The 19,854-nt window shown below is 41.0% G+C and overlaps 2 protein-coding genes across 3 annotated transcripts; both read right to left on the bottom strand.

Moving 5' to 3' along the window:
* Window positions 1–4,660: 4,660 nt before the first annotated feature.
* Window positions 4,661–9,764, bottom strand: LOC128871659 (uncharacterized). Its single transcript, XM_054113596.1, has 3 exons — window positions 9,375–9,764; window positions 7,425–9,328; window positions 4,661–5,222 (listed from the first exon to the last, which is right to left on the bottom strand). The coding sequence occupies exons 1-3, from the start codon at window positions 9,762–9,764 to the stop codon at window positions 4,661–4,663; spliced, it is 2,856 nt and encodes a 951-aa protein (XP_053969571.1).
* Window positions 9,765–12,190: 2,426 nt separating this feature from the next.
* LOC128854945 (odorant receptor 49b-like) lies at window positions 12,191–19,829 on the bottom strand. Of its 2 annotated transcripts, XM_054089465.1 has the most exons (11): window positions 19,684–19,829; window positions 19,226–19,628; window positions 17,397–17,523; window positions 14,885–17,291; window positions 14,260–14,800; window positions 13,926–14,064; window positions 13,578–13,845; window positions 12,915–13,014; window positions 12,640–12,741; window positions 12,470–12,577; window positions 12,191–12,394 (listed from the first exon to the last, which is right to left on the bottom strand). In XM_054089465.1, the coding sequence occupies exons 5-11, from the start codon at window positions 14,569–14,571 to the stop codon at window positions 12,296–12,298; spliced, it is 1,128 nt and encodes a 375-aa protein (XP_053945440.1). In that variant the 5' UTR covers window positions 14,572–14,800; window positions 14,885–17,291; window positions 17,397–17,523; window positions 19,226–19,628; window positions 19,684–19,829; the 3' UTR covers window positions 12,191–12,295. The 2 variants fall into 2 exon arrangements, with proteins under 2 accessions (XP_053945440.1, XP_053945441.1); XM_054089466.1 differs by lacking the exons at window positions 14,885–17,291; window positions 17,397–17,523; window positions 19,226–19,628; window positions 19,684–19,829 and having other exon boundaries at window positions 14,260–14,815.
* Between the last annotated feature and the right edge of the window lie 25 nt (window positions 19,830–19,854).

Raw genomic sequence — 19,854 nt, 5'->3', positions numbered from 1 at the left:
TTGTCGTTCCGTTACACGACCATGACGAGGTGAGAATAGCAATATCACGGCTAAAGAACAACAAAGCAGCGGGCGCCGACGGACTGCCGGCTGAGCTATTCAAACATGGCGGCGAGGAGCTGGTAAGGTGCATGCATCAGCTCCTATGCAGAATATGGTCGGATGAAAGCATGCCTGCCGATTGGAATTTAAGTGTGCTCTGCCCAATCCATAAGAAGGGCGATCCTGCAATTTGTGCCAATTACCGCGGGGTTAGTCTTCTAAATATCGCCTATAAGGTTCTAGCGAGCGTATTGTGTGAAAGGCTGAAGCCCACCGTCAACCAACTGATTGGACCTTATCAGTGTGGCTTCAGACCTGGAAAGTCTACCATCGACCAAATATTCACAATACGCCAAATCTTGGAAAAGACCCATGAAAGGAGAATCGACACACACCATCTTTTCGTCGACTTCAAAGCTGCATTCGACAGTACGGAAAGGAGTTACCTGTATGCCGCGATGTCTGAATTTGGTATCCCCGCAAAACTAATACGGCTATGTAAGAAGCGCCGTCAGAATTTTGAAGGACCACTCCGAGCCGTTTGATACCAAACGAGGTTTCAGACAGGATGACTCGCTGTCGTGTGACTTCTTTAACCTGATGTTGGAGAGCATCGTACGAGCCGCAGAACTTAATCGCTCAGGCACAATATTTTATAAGAGCGTACAATTGTTGGCGTATGCCAATGATATCGATATCATCGGCCTTAACAACTGCGCTGTTAGTTCTGCCTTCTCTAAACTGGATAAAGAGGCAAAGGGAATGGGTTTGGTGATGAACGAGGACAAAACGAAGTACCTCCTGTCTTCAAACAAGCAGTCGGCGCACTCGCGTATCGGCACCCACGTCACTGTAGACAGTTATAATTTCGAGGTTGTGAAAGACTTCGTTTATTCAGGAACCAGCGTTAACACCGTTAACACCGATAACAATGTCAGCCTTGAAATCCAACGTAGAATCTCTCTTGCTAACAAGTGCTACTTTGGACTAAGTAGGCAACTGAGCAGTAAAGTCCTCTCTCGACGAACAAAACTAACACTCTACAAGACTCCTATCATGCCCGTCCTAACGTATGGCGCAGAAGCTTGGTCGATGACAACATCCGATGAAGCGACGCTTGGAGTGCTCGAGAGAAAGATTCTGCGTAAGATTTTTGGACCTTTGCACGTTGGCAACGGCGAATATCGCAGACGATGGAACGATGAGCTGTATGAGCTTTACGACGACATAGACATAGCGCAGCGAATAAAGATCCAACGGCTACGTTGGCTGGGTCATGTCGTCCGAATGGATACAAACGCTCCGGCTTTGAAAGTATTCGATGCGGTACCAGCTGGTGGTAGCAGAGGAAGAGGAAGGCCTCCTCTGCGTTGGAAAGATCAGGTGGAGAAGGACTTGGATTCACTTGGTGTGTCCAATTGGCGCCGGTTAGCACGAGAAAGAAACGACTGGCGCGCTTTGTTAAACTCGGCCAAAATCGCGTAAGCGGTTATCGCGCCAATTAAGAAGAAGAGAAGGTTGAAGACCCCATCTTCTTCCAAGCATACGTTTACAGGCATATAAAACAATTTCTGCTTTCGTTACCCGTTCTTCGATGTTTAATTTCCAGCTAAGTTTGGAGAACTACCCCTAAGTTGTTGTTGTTGTAGCAGGATAAATATTCTACATACATTCACGGGAAATGCTGCTGGAGTGACAGTCCTTGGCCGAATATAAATCCGGATCGTTCCGGTAACGTAGAACCGATTGTCATGGGAACGTAAGGACTTTGCACTGGATGAGAATGACAGAGTTTGTCCGTTAATATTTGGTAGGATAAAAACCTTAAATCTTGTTTCTGGTGGTAAAAAGCATAAGTTCTGTTTTACGTGGGCTTAAACTGGGGCCACAGCCTGTGACTCAAGAGTTCAGCTCGCCTAACGCCCTTAGGATGATCCCACTGATTGTATTAGAACACAGTGGAGTGCCCCTGTGGACTTTCTTGGTTATGTTGATATTACCCATACTAGCGTTGATGATCCTGGTTTCTAGCATGGAGATGACCCAGTTACTAATGAAATTGTCCACCTCTAAGTCTATCAACGCCCGCTGAATGCCATCTGTACTAGCATTGTTAAAGGCGCCTTCTATATCCAAGAATGCCGCCATGGTTTGGAATGTTTGTTCTCCAGAGAGTCCTCTATTGTGCCGATTACCTTGTGAAGCGCTGTCTCCATAGATTTGTTTTTAAGGTACCCATGATGTGCAGCTGATATACCAGAGCTCTCCAAAGAGCTTTTGAGGTGTGTATCCAAAACTTTTTCAAAGGTTTTTAACAGGAAATAAGAAAGGCAGATTGGCCTAAAGTCCTTCGCTGATTCATTTGAGCTTGCAATCTTAGGTCTGAAAACTCCTTTATGCGGCGCAGAAACGTGGACAATGTTAACAAAAATGAGAATACTTTGGGAGAATTTTAAAGAACCCTCGCATAGGGAATGTTCAACGAAGAAAATGGAATTATGAAATATTAAGAAAAATGATTCCACCAACTCATGTCTGACCTACTGCAAGGTGCTTGAGTTTAGACAACATTACGAAGGATAAATTTCGGAGATTACATTTATGCATACATTTTCTATATACGAGTAGTAAGCGAATTAGGATCAAGTCGCGGCTGATATTAAGTTATATCATAGGAAAAAAATATGTGTGTATATGCGAAGCCTTGAAGTATTGATAAGATATCTGTTGGTGGTGGCAGGAAAAGAGGACAGCATAGACTGTACCCGTTAAGGTACGACGACCAGGAACGTTTATAAGAGAATTGAATTTAATGATGAATGATAAGAATTTTGAGCAAGCAATAGGCCACCAGCTCCTTTATTCCTTTTTCAGTTTGGCCCATAATTTCCACCACTTATTCATTATTAACCTCACCTGGGGATGCGAAATTCTGTACACGATTTTGAGTAGCCACAGAAGTCGCACAGTTTTGGTCGGATTTTGGAGTAAAGTATGTTATATTATGGTTGCCGCCTTAGCCGAATGGGTGGTGCGAGACTTCCATTCGGGAAATGATAGAAAATATGTTTTCTAATAGCGGTCGTCCCCCGGCAAGCAATGACAAACTTCCGAGTGTATTTCTTCCATAAAAAAGCTCCTCATAAAAACCATTTGCCGTTCTGAGTCGGCTTTAAATTGTGGGTCCCTCCATTTATGGAACAACATGAAGACGTACACCACAAATAGGAGGAGAAGCTCGGCCAAACACCTAAGAGAAGTGTACGTGCTAATTATTTATTTATTTATTTATGTTTATGTTATATTATGTCATAATAGTAATATCGCGTAACCGATATCGAATGCAGTTAATGCGTTTCAGAAGAGAATTGAAGGAAAGGCGGCAAGAAAGACACTTACTTACTTACTTATATGGCCGAAAACCAGCCAGCGCAATATGAATATTGATGCGCTTCACTATGTTCACATCGTCGTAGAGCTCATACATCGTTGCCAAATCGGCGGTAGTGGTTATCGCCAACACGAAAGCGACCGAAGTATCTTTCTCTCGAACACTCCAAGAGCGGCTGCGTCAGTCTGCGACACAACCCGTGCTTCAGCACCATAGAGTAGCATGGATAAGATGAGCGTATTGTAGAGCGGTTGCTTTGTCGGACGAGAGAGGTCTCTGCAACACATTTGCTTACTGATACCATGGTAACACCTATTAGCAAGCGTGATTCGTCGGCTTATCTCGAGGCTGACATCGTTTGTTATTGTGACGTCAGTATATATGACGAGGTATATAAATTCCCTGACAATTTCAAGGGTGTAGTTGTCCGCTGACGGACGCCGTCGTAGCCGAATGGCCTGGTGCGTGATTACCATTTGGAGTTCACAGAGAAAACGTAGGTTCGAATCTCGGTGAAAGACCAAAATTAAGAAAAACATTTTTCTAATAACAGTCGCTCCTCGGCAGGCAATGGCAAACCTCCGAGTGTATTTCTGCCATGAAAAAGCTCCTTATAAAAAATATCTGCAGTTCGGAGTCGGCTTGAAACTGTCGGTCCCTCCATTTGTGGAACAACATCAAGACGTACACCACAAGTAGGAGGAGGAGCTTGGCCAAACACCCAAAAGAGGTGTACGCGCCAATTATACATATGTATATAGGTATAGTTGTCCGCTGAAATGCTAAATCCAAAATGCCGTGTATTTTTCCTAGAGGACAACTGTTTGCTCCAAGAAGCCTTTTTCTTGGATGACGAAAAAACCGAGAAAATTGGGGGTGTATATCTTGCGCAGTAAAAAACAAAAAGAGTAACGAAATCCAAAATGTATGTGTCTATGCAAAACTTGCGAAATCACTGGCGAACTAAAAGGACAGTAGTGAACTGCTTGATGTGAGCGATAAGTCAAGAATGATTTATTGAAATTCATGCTAATTATTTACAAGCGAAAGATTCATCAGACTAAAAGAGCATTAGAGAGCAATAATAAGTAATATTGACTGTGTGTGTGTGTGTGTGTACGTATGCAAATTTACAATGAGTGGATGTTTATTTGTACATATTGAGTGTTAAGTTATTTAAGCATAAAGGGTGATCCAACATCCCGGCCCCGTTGAAAGGATGCACTTTCAAGACACTGGCAGGATGGCAAGTTTGTGAACAGGCCGGCAACAGCTCCCATTAGTAGTGCGGAGGCGCACAACTCGAACATGACCATCTCGTCCACGTACGGTCGACTCAACGCGACCAAGCTTCCAGCGTTGTGGTGGGAGGTTATCGTCGTGGATGATCACTAGCGTACCTTCTGCAAGATTGGGTGTAGGTGTCGTCCACTTGACTCGTGAGCGTAGTTCATTGACATAGTCTGAAGACCAGCGGCGCCAAAAGCGCTGCTTGATGGCCGTAATCATATCGTATCGATCCAAATTCGAGATATTTCTCTCTTCGAGTGAGCTTTCGGGTAGGGCACGTAGCGATGACCCGACCAAAAAATGTCCAGCAGTGAGTGCTTCAAAGTCATTGGGATATGATGATAGCGGTGAGAGCGGACGCGAGTTTAGTATGGCCTCTATTTCCACAGCTACAGTGCTCAGTTCTTCATATGTTAATCTTGTATTAGCCAATGTGCGATAGAGCAGTCCCTTTGCGCTTTTAACTGCTGCTTCCCAGAGGCCGCCAAAATGGGGTGCCCTAGGTGGGATAAAATGGAAATTAATAAAATCGGAAGAGCAATATTTGTTAATTTCGTTCTGGGTTTCGTGCTTGAACAAAAATTGTTTGACCTCTTGCAAATGGTTGGATGCTCCTACAAAATTCGTGGCGTTGTCGCAGAAAATGTGGCACGGCATCTTTCGCCGACCACCCATACGTTTTAGAGCGTTCAGGAATGCTTTTGTAGACAAGTCCGAGACCACCTCAATATGAACCGCCTTAGTGACAAGACAAACAAATATCGCCAAGTATGATTTGGTAGGTGTCTTTCGTCGGACTCGCAGGTAAGTGCTTATTGGTCCGCAAAAGTCGATTCCGCAGCGTTCAAATGGACGTGTTGGTTGGACCCGCTCTCTTGGTAGGGGTCCCATTACTTGCTGCAGCAAGGTGGGCTTGTATCGAACGAAATGCACACACGAACGAACGACGCGACGGGCCAAATCTCTGGCGTTCACAATCCAATATTCAAGGCGGATCAAGGCGACTAAGGCTTTTGGGCCTGCATGGTAATTGCGAAGATGTAAATGGCGTACATACTTCAAAATAAATTGTGAATTACTGGGCAACAGCAATGGGTGTTTTTGGCTGTCTGGTAATTCGGTGTAGTCCAGACGGCCACCAACCTTGATAAGCTCGTATCCAGTCGAAGTGTCTATAAATGGAGTCAAAAATTTTAAATTACTTTTTAATGATCGATTTTTCTTTAGTAGCTGAAAGTCGACAGAGAAGTGATGCTGTTGAACGTTCCATATTAAGCAATGTGAAGCGCGTCGCAATTCGTCAGGCGATGGTGAAGCGGTAGTGAACCTTGATTTCTTTCTGGACGAATCAAAAAACCGGAATAACCAGGCGACTAGACGTAAGCAATGGGGGTACGAGCTAATGCCATTGATGATGTTGAGAATGTAGTTTGTCTCCATCATTGTGGTAAGTGTCGTTTTGCGTTTTTCCGAATTGATGACGTCTCCGTCGAGGTTAACTGGTGGTTTTTGATTTGGCCATTTAGTCTGATCTTGAAACAAAAAAGCTGGACCGGAAAACCAAGTCGATTGTTTAAGTTCTGCAGCAGGGCAGCCTCGAGATACAAGATCCGCAGGATTCTCGCGCGTTGGTACGTAATATATATCCAGTGTCCACCTACAGTCAACTCTTGTATATCCGATACTCTGTTCCCTACAAAAGTTGAAAGCGTTATTGAATGCTGTTGAAGCCAATGCAGTACTAGTTGTGAATCGGTCCAAAAGTAACTGCTTAGAGGTTGATCAGTAAAAACATCTTTTATTTTTGCGTAGAGAGATGCAAGAAGGTGCGCACTACAAAGTTCAAGTTTGGGAAGCGACTGCCTTTTGACTGGAGCGACTCTTGACCTTGATGTAAATAACTGAACTTCAACATGTCCATCCAGGTCTTCCGTACGTATGTATACAGAGCAACCGTATGCTCGAATTGATGCGTCGCAAAACCCGTGTATTTGTATGTTCCGTACGGTTGGTTGCAAGCAATAACGAGGCACGATGAGTGACGAAATCGAGTTTAATGATGCTAAGCAGTTTGTCCAAGCTTGTTGTAGGTGCTGAGGTACAGACTCGTCCCAATCGAGCTTCAATAACCATAGCTCTTGGAGGATAATCTTGGCAGTGATTATCAATGGTGACAACAAGCCAAGTGGATCAAACAGCGATGAGGCAATAGACAATATTGTCCGCTTTGTAACCGAATTGTATTGCTGTTTCGGGTTAAAGCCGAACGAAAATACGTCGCTTCGTTGATGCCATGTTACTCCTAATGCACTGGTCACAAAATCGTCGTTGATATGAAGCTCCTTTGTTGCTTGACCTTCCTTGAAGTCTGGGTGATTTGAGTGCCATTTCGATATTGGAAACTGTCCACGACGGAGTACTTCAACAACTTCATGCCTGAGTGTGTGTAACGTGGTTATATCGTCGGCACCACATAACATGTCGTCGACATAAAAGGAATATTTTTATTGCTGAAGCGCCGATCGGAAACTCTGCCATATGTTGGTCTGCCAGGTAGTGTAGGCTGCGTACCGCAAGGTATGGGGCCGAAGCTGTTCCGTATGTTACAGTGTTGAGCTGGTACGTGCGGAGATCTGAGTCTGGGGAAGCTCGCCAAAGTATGTATTGAAATTGTCGACAATTATTTTCTACGAGTACTTGCCTGTACATTTTAGTGATATCTGCGGTGATGGCGAAACGATACAGACGAAAACGTAATAGAAGCATGTATAAATCTTGTTGAATTGTGGGCCCCACTAACAAATGATCGTTCAATGATGTTTGTGTTGAGGTGCGGCACGAGGCATCAAACACTACTCGCAATTTGGTTGACGTGCTGCTAGGTTTAAGCACGCAGTGATGTGGCATATAGTAGTGTGGCTCTTTCAAGTTGGGGTGTGCTACTACTGACATGTGGCCAAGACTTTCGTACTCTTCCATGAAGGCAATGTACTGCGGACGGATTTCGGACGAACGTAGAAGACGTCTCTCAAGCGCAAGGAATCGCCGACGAGCGATATCGAAGGAATCTCCGAGACAAATTGGGTTGTCTTTAAATGGCAGATTTACAGTAATTCGACCAGTGTGGTCTTGATGAGTTGTTTTTGTGAAATGCTCTTCACAAATTCGATGGTCTGGCTGAGTTGGTTTTGGTGACGTGTCGATGGCTTCCAGTTGCCATAGGCGTTGCAAATTCTCGTCGATTGAGGTTTCATTTGACAGCAGACAAGATGATGACGTCACGTTATAGTCACCTCGAAACCTACCAGAGACGACCCAACCAAACAACGTCTTCTGAAGCGTCGGTAAATTTGGACCCAGTCGAATTTGGCCAACAGCAAGAGCATCAAAGAAGGCCTCTGTTCCTAACAACAGGTCTATGCGCCGGGGCTTAAAAAACATCGCGTCTGCTAATTTGGTATTGGCTGGCAAGCTCCAACCGGACGTGTCGATCTCGGCATCTGGCTGGTATGCTATGTGCGAGGTGATTCCGAATTGAAGTGACAGTTGAAAGGCTGAAGTGCGCGATTTGATGGTCGTGGTCGTACGCGCCTTAAGGCTGGTTAGCGAGTCTCCAATGCTTCGAACGCCCACATTATGTTTCTCACGTCGAAGGCGTAGTTTTTGCGCGAAATCCTCAGTGATGAAATTGAGTTGAGAGCATGAATCTAGGAGGGCTCTGCCCAACTTATACGTACCCGTAGCGTCCTTGACCAGGATCATAGCCGTTGCAAGAATCACCTGTCCACCTTCCGATGCACCCATGTGCGAGTGGGTTGCTGTCGATTCTTGAGATGAAGTTTGCCATGTAGGTCGAGTAGACCCCGAAGGCTGGAATGCGGGACCTGCCACTGGAGTTGTTTGAGTGGGTTGAGATGCATTCTCATGATGCAACAACGTGTGGTGTGCTCGATTGCAAGAGCGGCAGCGATTCCTGGATGGACATTGGATCATTCTATGACCATTGCCTAAGCAGTTGATGCATACATCATGCTTCTTGATGAGATCAAAGCGTTGATTTGTGTTCATCTCCTTAAACCTCAAACAACTGACGAGTTTATGGTTGGAACTGGAACAAAGAACACAATTAAAGTTAGTGATAGCAAATGACGAATTTTGCATGCGATTGCTTGCGCGATTTTGCTTTCCAGACTCGGGTTTTCGTTGTGACGATGCCTCGCATGAGTGCAAGAACTGACAATGTCGTTCCACGACTTGAGTGCACTGTGACCAAGTTGGAAGCGACTTGTAGTCCAGAGACTCGTTCCATTTGCTCCTGGTTTGCTGATCACACTTGCCCATCACAATGTTAATTAGCAATGCATGTGCGATGTTTGCAAACGTTCCTACTGACTCCAAGGAGCTAAAAATTGCCGATGCCTTGTCTATTAAACTGCGCAGCTGTTGAGCGTTCGACCTTTCCAGTGCCGGTAATGCGAACAGTGAGGCAATACCTTCCAAAAAAATTAACGTTGGGTTGTCGAACCGTTGCTTGAGCCTATCCAAAGCCTTCGGATAGTTTTCGCTAGTGACTTGGAATGCATGAACCGTTTCTAGCGCGGGACCCTTTAAACAAGTCAACAGGTAGTTAAATTTTTCTATGTTCGCCAGCCTTGTTGTAGTCTGCGTAATCGCCACTAAATGTTGGCAATGTTAGTCTTGGCAGATGCGACGAGGGCTTAACAACTGCTGGTGTTGACGTTTCGGGAAAGTGCACTGTACCGTTAGCATCTTCTCCCAGTTGCGCTTGAATATTCAGCTTAACTGCTACGTAGCTATCTTCCAGATCTGCGCGGCCGTTGTCAAGTGGATCTAAATCCTCAATGTCAGCTTGGACGGATAAGGCCTGCTTGAAGTAAGATTCCAGTATTCCTAGTCGACATTGAAGCTCAGCATTGGTAAGTTTATCATCTGACTCCCTTGCCGCTTCGACGATCGATTTAATACGCGAAATGTTGCGCTTTATGTTGGAGCGCTTACGCTTGCCTTCTTCAAGAGACATGGTTGCTAAACACGATGTGATGTTGCGAAAATATTCCTGCTGGGTAACTGACTGCTGTGCTGGCGGTCAAATGTTGGAGCAAGCGACAGCAAAACAAAATACGAAAAAATGCACAAACAACGCAGCTTCAATGTGCGAGAGCAGCGAAAGTAGTGGTGGCAGAGCGACGCGATGTTAACGGCTTGTTTAGCAGCGCAGCGGTATACGTCTCCAACGAACGGTGAATTCGACCCTTTGGAGTGACGAAATGTATTGTGTGCTTGCCAAAAATATGCACAACAGAAAAAATCCACGATAGGAATTAACTGCTAGCAAGAGGTTACAATGCAGCAACAACGCGAATTAGTTGATTTTTTTCTGCTGGGTAACTGACTGCTGTGCTGGCGGTCAAATGTTGGAGCAAGCGACAGCAAAACAAAATACGAAGAAATGCACAAACAACGCAGCTTCAATGTGCGAGAGCAGCGAAAGTAGTGATGGCAGAGCGACGCGATGTTAACGGCTTGTTTAGCAGCGCAGCGGTATACGTCTCCAACGAACGGTGAATTCGACCTTTTGGAGTGACGAAATGTATTGTGTACTTACCAAAAATATGCACAACAGAAAAAATCCACGATAGGAATTAACTGCTAGCAAGAGGTTACAATGCAGCAACAACGCGAATTGGTTGATTGATTCCTGCTGGGTAGCTGACTGCTGTGCTGGTCAAATGTTGGAGCAAGCGACAGCAAACCAAAATACGAAGAAATGCACAAACAACGCAGCTTCAATGTGCGAGAGCAGCGAAAGTGGTGATGGCAGAGCGACGCGATGTTAACGGCTTGCTTAGCAGCGCAGAGGTATACGTCTCCAACGAACGGTGAATTCGACCTTTTGGAGTGACGAAATGTATTGTGTACTTGCCAAAAATATGCACAACAGAAAAAATCCACGATACGAATTGACTGCTAGCAAGAGGTTACAATGCAGCAACAATGCGAATTAGTTGAGCGTTGTTGTTGCTCTAGCGGATTGGTTGATTGCTGTTATTGCTCCAGCCGTTAGATGATGAAGAATCAGGCGATTCACTTTATGCAGGATATACACGTGCCCCACGTTGGGCGCCAAAATGTTTGCTCCAAGAAGCCTTTTTCTTGGATGACGAAAAAACCGAGAAAATTGGGGGTGTATATCTTGCGCAGTAAAAAACAAAAAGAGTAACGAAATCCAAAATGTATGTGTCTATGCAAAACTTGCGAAATCACTGGCGAACTAAAAGGACAGTAGTGAACTGCTTGATGTGAGCGATAAGTCAAGAATGATTTATTGAAATTCATGCTAATTATTTACAAGCGAAAGATTCATCAGACTAAAAGAGCATTAGAGAGCAATAATAAGTAATATTGACTGTGTGTGTGTGTGTGTGTGTGTACGTATGCAAATTTACAATGAGTGGATGTTTATTTGTACATATTGAGTGTTAAGTTATTTAAGCATAAAGGGTGATCCAACATAAAATATACTGCAACTTGCCCTCGTTAACCACCATACCCTCTCTAATTGAGTCTCTTTTGATATAGGAAAATGCTGCGGTAACAGGTAGCTTGCAGTTCTCTATGACGTGAATGTCATCAGGATATGCAAGGAGCTGGACACTTTTGGTGAAGTGTCATTTTGATGAGCACCGGCTCTTCGCAGTACAGCTTCCATGAGGACATTGAAGAGGTCGTACGACAGTAGATAGGCTTGTCTGAAGCCTATCTCGGCATTGTGGCGTAACGGCGATCACTTATCGGGTTAACGAAACCAGCCTTATACTCGAGAGATGATAACTGATAACTCATAGCACATTTGACGTAGTGTGAAGATCTGGTCGATGGTGGACTTTCCAGGATTAAAACCACAGTCATACGGTCTTATCAGTTAGCTGGCATATGGCTTTAGTCTTTCGTTCGACAGAACCTTATATGAGATGGTGATAAGACTGATTCTCTGGTAGGTGGCCCATATAGTAGGGGCATCTTTCTTCAAAGGACACTGAATACCAATCATTGGACACGCTTTCTCCTAGTAATATTTTACTCATGATGCATGCACCCAATCAACACATTGCTGCCGGCCTTAAACAGTTCTGCTGCACTATAAACTTTTTTTTAACACGATAACGCTTGGCCTTATGTCTCAAAAAAGAGGTGTGGACATGCGTACTAAAAAACACGGAAATGAGAGATCTTATCTATGGCACATTCACTCTTATAAAAAGTCAAAAAATGGATGAGCTCATAGATCGTCTCAAATAGAGTTCTTTGGATGCGGAGTTCATGTACTACCCGAAGGTCGAAAAAAAGTATTGGTAAATGGCAAACATAACTTCGGAATGTACTTAAAAATATAATTCTTAAAAACAAAAATGCTTTCTTAAATGTTGAAAAAAACGGTGCAAGCAAAATTGTGTACATTTATTTTAAGCAGTTTTGATTTCTATTTAAAAAATATAACTGTTACACTTTTCCATGCGAATATTTTCCTTTACATTTTTACTTGACATTATTCTACATTGTGCTCTGTAGAAGAGAGAAAAATGAGTAAGAAGAGCGCATTATAACCATAAATGTATTCATATTCATTGGTTTGAAACCACCTGCAGTGAGCTAAGATTAATTAAAAAAATACATTTAAAAGCTTTAGAATAAGTGTAGACTTGTTTCAAAAATGCGAAGTAATACCGTCAGATGACGCTGACTTCTGGCGATAATTAGTAAAATGCATCTGCGAAATTCCTTATCACGGTCCATCCAATTGGTATTATAAGCGACTTCAGCGATATTCAGACTCTGGTAATTGTTTAAATGATTTTAGGATACAAGACTCTGAAACAACAACAACAACCAATTACCTCATGAGTGAAAGTGTCGGCCAGCCAATAGGTTAAAAAAATTAATGTTGTTAAAACTAGTAAAATTCCTATGCCTTTAATCAAAAGTGGCATCGTAAATTCCTGAGAGTGGAAAGGTAGAAAAATTAGGAGTACAGGGGGGGATTAATTAATGTTAGAAAATTAATCAATCATTTTAAGACTGGAAATATGTGACTATTTTATGTTACTATGTGGAAAGTAGGAAATATTTTTGGATTTTTTTTTTGTTTGTAATTTTGCTGAAGTTTACGCACCATGGTCGTATAGACCAACATCATGCAAAGTGTTACACAATACAAGCTCGCATCTAGCAAACTCATTAGCGAAAAAAATTGCTCCAAATCTTCGTGAAATCTAAAAGAAAAATTATGCATTATTAAAAAAAGGCTTTATACTATTAAACTCACATAATTAAGTGCTTTATTTTTCTACAATATTCATAATATTTTTTATGTCAAGTTTTTTTCTTAAATTTTTTATAAGAATATAGTTAATTTTTTAACAAGAGTCTCGTAAACCAAGTTCAAAATTTGTAAGAAATTCACAAAAATTTAACAAGTTTTAAAAAATTTTCACCAAAGCTTTCAGCTATTTAATCCGAATCTTTAGAAAACTACTGGGTATGCAGTTTAATAGTACTTTCCATTTTAATTTAGTTTAGAGTAACTCAAAAATTACGTAATTTAAAAAAAAATTTTTGCACATGATGCTCAGAATTTTCTTCCATATAAAATACTTCCGAATAGGTGAAATTACTATATTTTCTACAAAGTTGGGAACTTTGATTTATGTTTTAATCCAAAATTTGCGAAAAATATTTAGCATGAAAAATATTACGAGTATAGAATAAAAAGATAGTGTTACTTAATTATGTAAGCCCAAGTGTACATATGTACATACATATGAGTATGACTCACTTGATGATTCTCACATGATAGGCAACACATCTCTTGACATTGTCCAACGCATCCCTGTCATCCATTAGGCATAGATCTTCTAATCTTCTCTGTAGATCTCTGATTGCGAAAATGCCAAAGCTTATGAAGATCAATAGAAAATTTACATATGGCACATAGGAGAATGTTGTTATGGGTAGAACCCAGCAGGTTTGCAGTAGATACATTATCTCATAAATGGGGCTCTTGTGGAAATCGATGCCAGGAAATTTAACATCGGCCACGAGTTCTGTGAAAGCACATATATAGGTTTGATTTGCAATTTTCAAAGTTTTTAAACCTAAGCTTAAAACCTAAAATTGTACTCACTGCCATATCCCGTTATCATTGGCTGAAGAGCGATAAATACATCAACAAGCAAGGCACATCGCAGACCATATTTGGTACAGAACCGAGCCTTTTTAGTAAGTTCCTTTAATTTTTCCAGTGCATTTTCGCTATTTTGAAGCTGGAAACAAAAAAAAAAATGCTTACATAAATATATTTATATAATATGTTTACGGTTAAAATTAGAGCCCAAGAAGCTTTTTCATGCCCTGCAATACAATTTAACTGTTCGGTTAAAATTTGTAAGCACTTCATTTGGCGCTGAATTGTGCCGCATTTATCCTACATAGCTTAACTAGAAAAATAAAAGACATACTTGCAGTTCGATGTACCAGTACTCAATAACTTTGAACAAGTCCAAAAATTTTCGTTGTCTCATTAATACCACCAGAACTCGTAATATGGCCGTAAAACAAACCATTATAATGAAGAAATTGTAGATATCTTCTTCTAGATCATTTTTACTCATAAAGAAGGCGAAACCGACCAATACACATACTACTGTTGGCATAGAGATTATAAAGTGGGCCAGTCGCCTTTTTTGTTCATCCAAATATCCCATGTGCCGCCAAATAGCAAAATTCCAGCTGAATAATTCTGCTGAGAAGTGCATTTCGTCGCTTTCCATTGTATTCTATTTTTCTGCTTTTCTGTACGGTGGTTGCACGATTTATGGATTTGCAAGAATGGAAACCAAATATTTGTATGATTTTGCAACACTGACATTTGTTTTATGTTCTTAAACTGCATAGGAAATGTGCGTGAGAGGTACCATGTGGTAGAGAGTTTTCCGCATTCTTTTTAATTACGAATTTCGTATGCCCAATAATTATCTGCTGATAGTTCTTCCTAATGCACTTTTTGTTTTGCAAATAATTAAAGGCTTTTTAAATTTATGTTAATTAATATACAATATATTTTGCTGGGTTTTTTCGACATACCTTATGATAAAAAAATACCGTGAAGGTGATGTTGACTGCTTTCTTCCATTGCCAAGGCGTAGTGCATCATGAGTACTTCCATCGGCCCAGACAGTCAATAAAGAGTAATATTTATCCGTTTTGAAGCGTTTGAGATATACGGACGAGATACGAGAGTACGTCGCAAAGGGCCAGAAATGTGAGCAACAATTCTTGGATTTAGCATGATGATAACGCGCCATCGCACCGATACCAAATTGTGCTGGATTATTTGATGAAACACCAAATAAATACCATCGTGGAAGCATCTTATTCACTTGATATGGCCCCGTGCGATTTCTTTTTGTCTCCCAAGTTGAAGTTGTTACCACTTCGTGGAAGGAGATTTTTTGTCAATAGAGGAGATCAAAGAGAATGCGACGAAGGACTTGAAGGCCATCCCTTCGTCGGCCTACCAGGGCTGCATGGAGGATTGGATTAAACGTTGGCAGATGTGTGTTGCTTCAGACGGGTCATATTTATTTATATATTTATTTAATGCCTAACAAAATTCAGAACAGACATTTAAGATATAAATTTCAGAACTAAAATACAAATTTACAATATTTAATATCAAACAGTGTAGAAAACTTAGATTAGCAACATAAGAAACCATTAAATTGCTAAAAATATATAGAAGTTATTAACAAAATTAATACTTAAGAAACTAAAATAACAAATATATACTAGGTTTTATTTAGATTTCTTACATAGAAAGTAATTTTTGAATTGCGTTTGAAATACGAGTTTGGTCCTAGAAAAGTCTAAATCCAAAAGGGAGGCGAGATAATTAAGGCCAGACAACGTTCTAACGAGAGGCGCATTGGCACTATATAATGCCCTACTAAAGCCAACGCGAAAAATTTTGCAACGGTGAAAATATCTGCGAAGAACATTAAACTGTATTCTTTCTAGAAGGACCGGGCAGCCAATTTGTCCATTAATGAGATCAAAGATAAATGATACTTCCTGAAAAGTACCTCTGCCACTTAATGGAAAGAGACTAATCAAACGACAGCGAGATTCGTATGATGGTTTCGGCTCTGAGAGATTAAGTGAATGTAGTGCGAAATGCACAAAGATTTTTTGAACCCTCTCCACTCGATTTATGTGGACTGCATGATAAGGTCTCCAAATAAAAGAGGCATAATCTAATTTGGATCGAACAAACGCAGAGTAATATTTTGAAGGAGACAAAATAAATTTGCCTGAAATTTAACTTTGTTTTTAAACATTCCCGGTACTTTCTGATCACAGGGTATAACAGTAGCAGTGAAATGGCGACTTGGTGTTTGTTAGGCTCAAATACGTGGGCTATAATACGTTTCAACAAAATATTAATTTATTATCAGAAGGTACTGCAAAAGTTTTTTATTTTAATACGTGTCGAAAATGTATATATTTTATTTGTATTGTTAGATCTACGAGTAAATCACAGGAATCCAACGATTATCTAGCTTTGCTGTGAGTGATTACAAACTCTTATCTTATTGTGAATAGCACCAATTGTATTCCCTGTTGCTAGAGGGGAAGTGCTTAGATTCTACTCATATCCGATAAGCAAATTCTTCAATGGCTCTGACCATTTCCCAAGTTGGCGTCATTTATTTTTTAAGGCGGCGTAACACGTTCCTTTCACATTTACAAGTAAATTTGAAATTCCTATAATTTTGTAATGAATACAGCCTTTCGTCAAAGTGCTGCAATCATTAGTTGAGTTTTACCGGATAGCAAATCTATGATTTTTGTTCAGCTACTATCAGCCTTTTACGTTTGTTAAATGTTGAGAACGAAGCAATCCTGCTCGTAATATACAAAGATACACAAAATATCTTAATTCGCATTTTAATACCAGTTATACCATATGGACGCCCGCCGTAGCCGAATGAATTGGCGCGTGACTACCATTCGGAATTCAGAAAGAACGTAGGCTCGAATCTCGGTGAAACATCAAAATTAAGAAAACGTTTTTTCTAGTAACGGTCGCCACTCGGCAGGCAATGCCATACCTCCTAGTGTATTTCTGTCATGAAAAAGCTCCTCTGCCGTTCGGAGTCGGCTTGAAACTGTAGGACCCTCCATTTGTGGAACAACATCAAGACGTACATTATAAATAGGAGGAGGAGCTCGGTCCTCCACCCAAAAAAGGGTGTACACGCCAATTATATACATACATATATACATATAAATATGTTCACATGGACATGGCACATGGACGGGTCTCAGAACCTGACCTGAATCGTTCATCAAATTTGCCACCGCAATGCGCATACACCGTGTTTCCGGCTAGGAGACAAATAATCTCCCTGGTAAATGTCTGGAATGTTTCTGGTAGTTAAGCGGTCATCAAGACAGTCTTCAATCTGTTGTTTTAAGGGGTCCTGGTGGCCTAAGCTCGAAAATGTAGGGTAATTTCAGGAATTTTTTTTACAATAAAAAAATTAAAAACGATATTTAAAATTTTTAAGCATTTTGTTTAACTTCTTTTACTTACAAAAATGAAAATATTTTTTTCTTAATTCTAATAATTTCAAAAATGGCGTTAAAGTTGACCCTTCCGAAAAATTGGACCAGGACGGTGTTGTCCATTTTGGCTCTTCTATTTATCTTAAACACAAAAACTAAAAAAATTGTTAATGAGTATATGTCCCATTACTAGAATAAAAAAAATTGACAAAATGGTCTCGGTTTTGAATTTGACACTCTAAAAATCAGATTTTTTTCAGTTTTTTATCAAAAAATACAAAATAATTGAAATAATAATATGATTCTAGTACGGGTGATAGCCATCAATGTTGTGAACAACATAATACAAATTCAGACAATTCGGTTGAATAGTTTGTTTTTTTGGCAACACCAGGCCGAAAAAAGTAGTTTGGAGATAATTGAGTTTAAAGTTTTGACCATTTAAATGCGACCATTGTTGCCGCCGCGTGACGAATCTGACTCTACCTGCTAGAACGGCTGTAGAATCGAAAATGTATACAAACGCTCCAGTGCTCAATGCGATACCAGTTGGTGTTAGCAAAGTAAGAGGAGGCCCTTCTTTGCGTTGGAAATATCAGATTGATAAAGACTTGACTTAGTGTGTCCAACCGCCGCCGTTTAGCACGAGAAGAAACGACTGAACGGTGGAAGTACTGGAGAACAGTAAAAATGCAAACATATTTATTTATGCCCGAAAGTTATGCTAGAAAGGACATTATGCCGTTAGGGAGGGTTGACATTAGGTTTCTCACTGGTTACTTAACTGGACATTTTCAATTGAACTGGACAAATCTGTGTACTGAGACAGATGGACGGCATTGTCTTGGAGGGTCATCCCGTTAATTTGCCTGCCAATGACCGTTTACCACTCAGTAGATAGGGTAAGGTTATCTAAAGTAGCTAAGATTAACGACGTTTTCTTCCGTTTTCTATATTATTACATACTTTTTTTTATAAATATAATAATAATTGCGCTATTCTGAGCCGGCAATTGAAAGTCAAACACCTTTTTCAACAAAAAGTACCCCATCCATAAGATGGGGCAGAATTTTAGACGATATAAAAAATGGAAGGCGATAGAAGTTTACATGGACGGCAAATAACCAAAGAGATAAAATTATGAGCCATATAAGCTATATGTATACCCTTTGCACTAAAATCTTATATTCTAGAGCGAATACTTTGTTGCTTTGATACAATAAAAGAAATTATGCTCGGATTATGAAGATCCTGATATAAAGATATTGAGCAATATGAGGTGATTTTTAGATAAATATTCCTGTTTTGCTACCTGAACAGTTAAAAAAAAAACTTAAGTTCTGAGCGAACTGTTGCAAATCGCTTTTCACGTTGTTGATTGCTGGTCCAGGGAGAGTATTGAATGTTAATATTACCAAGACCGAAATGGTAATATTGAGGGAGGGACTTATTCTTACAGTGCAATGGTACTTCTTCTAACCTAGAAATATTTTAAATGAGATGGTTGAACGGTGCACCACGAACGTCATCCCGACCCATCGGGACATAGTGACATTCCTTAGAATTTTATCGCGGATAGGCCGGCTAGGAGAGGAGCTGATCTTAGGCAAGTGAACTCTCTCTCTACCAAGTGGGTGGGCATTCCTCAATTAATCTCTGAATTAGTATGGGTTTCGCGCAAAGACATGATCCAAAGATTGGATCATGTAGGCTACAGGTTTAGCCTAGAATGAATGGGAACACATCAGCGTCTCGTCTATCTTTTTGCCTTTTTTTTGTCAGGGTGGAAATCGAAAATGTCAGAAAGATCATCAAATGTGCGGTCACACCAATGGTATGTGTGGCATGCTAATTAACCTGTTCTCGCTAACACTATAAGTTCACTATCCTCTCGTCCCCTCTCGGCTGATTCCCTTCTGGGATTGCTAAAAGCAGTTCATCAAGATGGAGCCGCATTTGTTTTTTTCAGACACAGCAGGTACTTGCGCCCAGGTTCCTCTTCTAGTTGCATATGGGGTTATATGCTATTATTAGCTTCCATTACTACACTGTGACCAATGGGGAATCGGAAAGTTGCAATATCATTGCTCGATATCGACTTGTCGTCTGTTTGAGTTCGTCTTGAGGCTTACCTCAGGCATTCGTACTTGTCGTCTGTTCGTAAATACAGGCACCCCCACAGGAGAGCCGCTTCAACATTGCTTCTTTGGATTACGCATCTGTTGGATGTTTCGCCTTGCTTCCGATTTGTGCTCCCATTCTATATTTCGGAGTTTCATTATAATCTTTGCTGGAATTTTTTTTACATATCTCACCTATCTCGACCGACATAATTAGAGTGCTGAACACTTTCTCGGCCACTTTTCTGCTCTTGTCAAAATGCGACGCCACCGTCTAAACTCTTATTTCATTGGATGTCTGGCAGACTTAAAATCCATATCCATTTACAAAATTTCATGTTGTGTTAGAGTAACGATCAATAGCAA

This window comes from Anastrepha ludens, chromosome 2, assembly GCF_028408465.1.
Source record: "Anastrepha ludens isolate Willacy chromosome 2, idAnaLude1.1, whole genome shotgun sequence".
In the NCBI taxonomy this organism is placed as follows: Eukaryota; Metazoa; Arthropoda; class Insecta; order Diptera; family Tephritidae; genus Anastrepha; species Anastrepha ludens.
The sequence above is the reverse complement of the archived record's forward strand: the minus strand, read 5'-3'. Positions and strand labels throughout refer to the sequence as shown.

Excerpts from the sequence above, each read along its gene's own strand:
- LOC128871659 (XM_054113596.1), bottom strand. The coding sequence starts at position 9,764 with ATGTCTCTTGAAGAAGGCAAGCGTAAGCGCTCCAACATAAAGCGCAAC. Across the intron at positions 9,329-9,374 it reads ATTACGCAGACTACAACAAG|GGTCCCGCGCTAGAAACGGT; the intron begins GCTGGCGAACAT and ends ACTTGTTTAAAG. Across the intron at positions 5,223-7,424 it reads GATATCACTAAAATGTACAG|GGCACCCCATTTTGGCGGCC; the intron begins GCAAGTACTCGT and ends TATCCCACCTAG.
- LOC128854945 (XM_054089465.1), bottom strand. The coding sequence starts at position 14,571 with ATGGAAAGCGACGAAATGCACTTCTCAGCAGAATTATTCAGCTGGAAT. Across the intron at positions 13,015-13,577 it reads TATCATGTGAGAATCATCAA|ATTTCACGAAGATTTGGAGC; the intron begins GTGAGTCATACT and ends TTTTTCTTTTAG. Across the intron at positions 12,395-12,469 it reads GAAGTCAGCGTCATCTGACG|CTCACTGCAGGTGGTTTCAA; the intron begins GTATTACTTCGC and ends AATTAATCTTAG.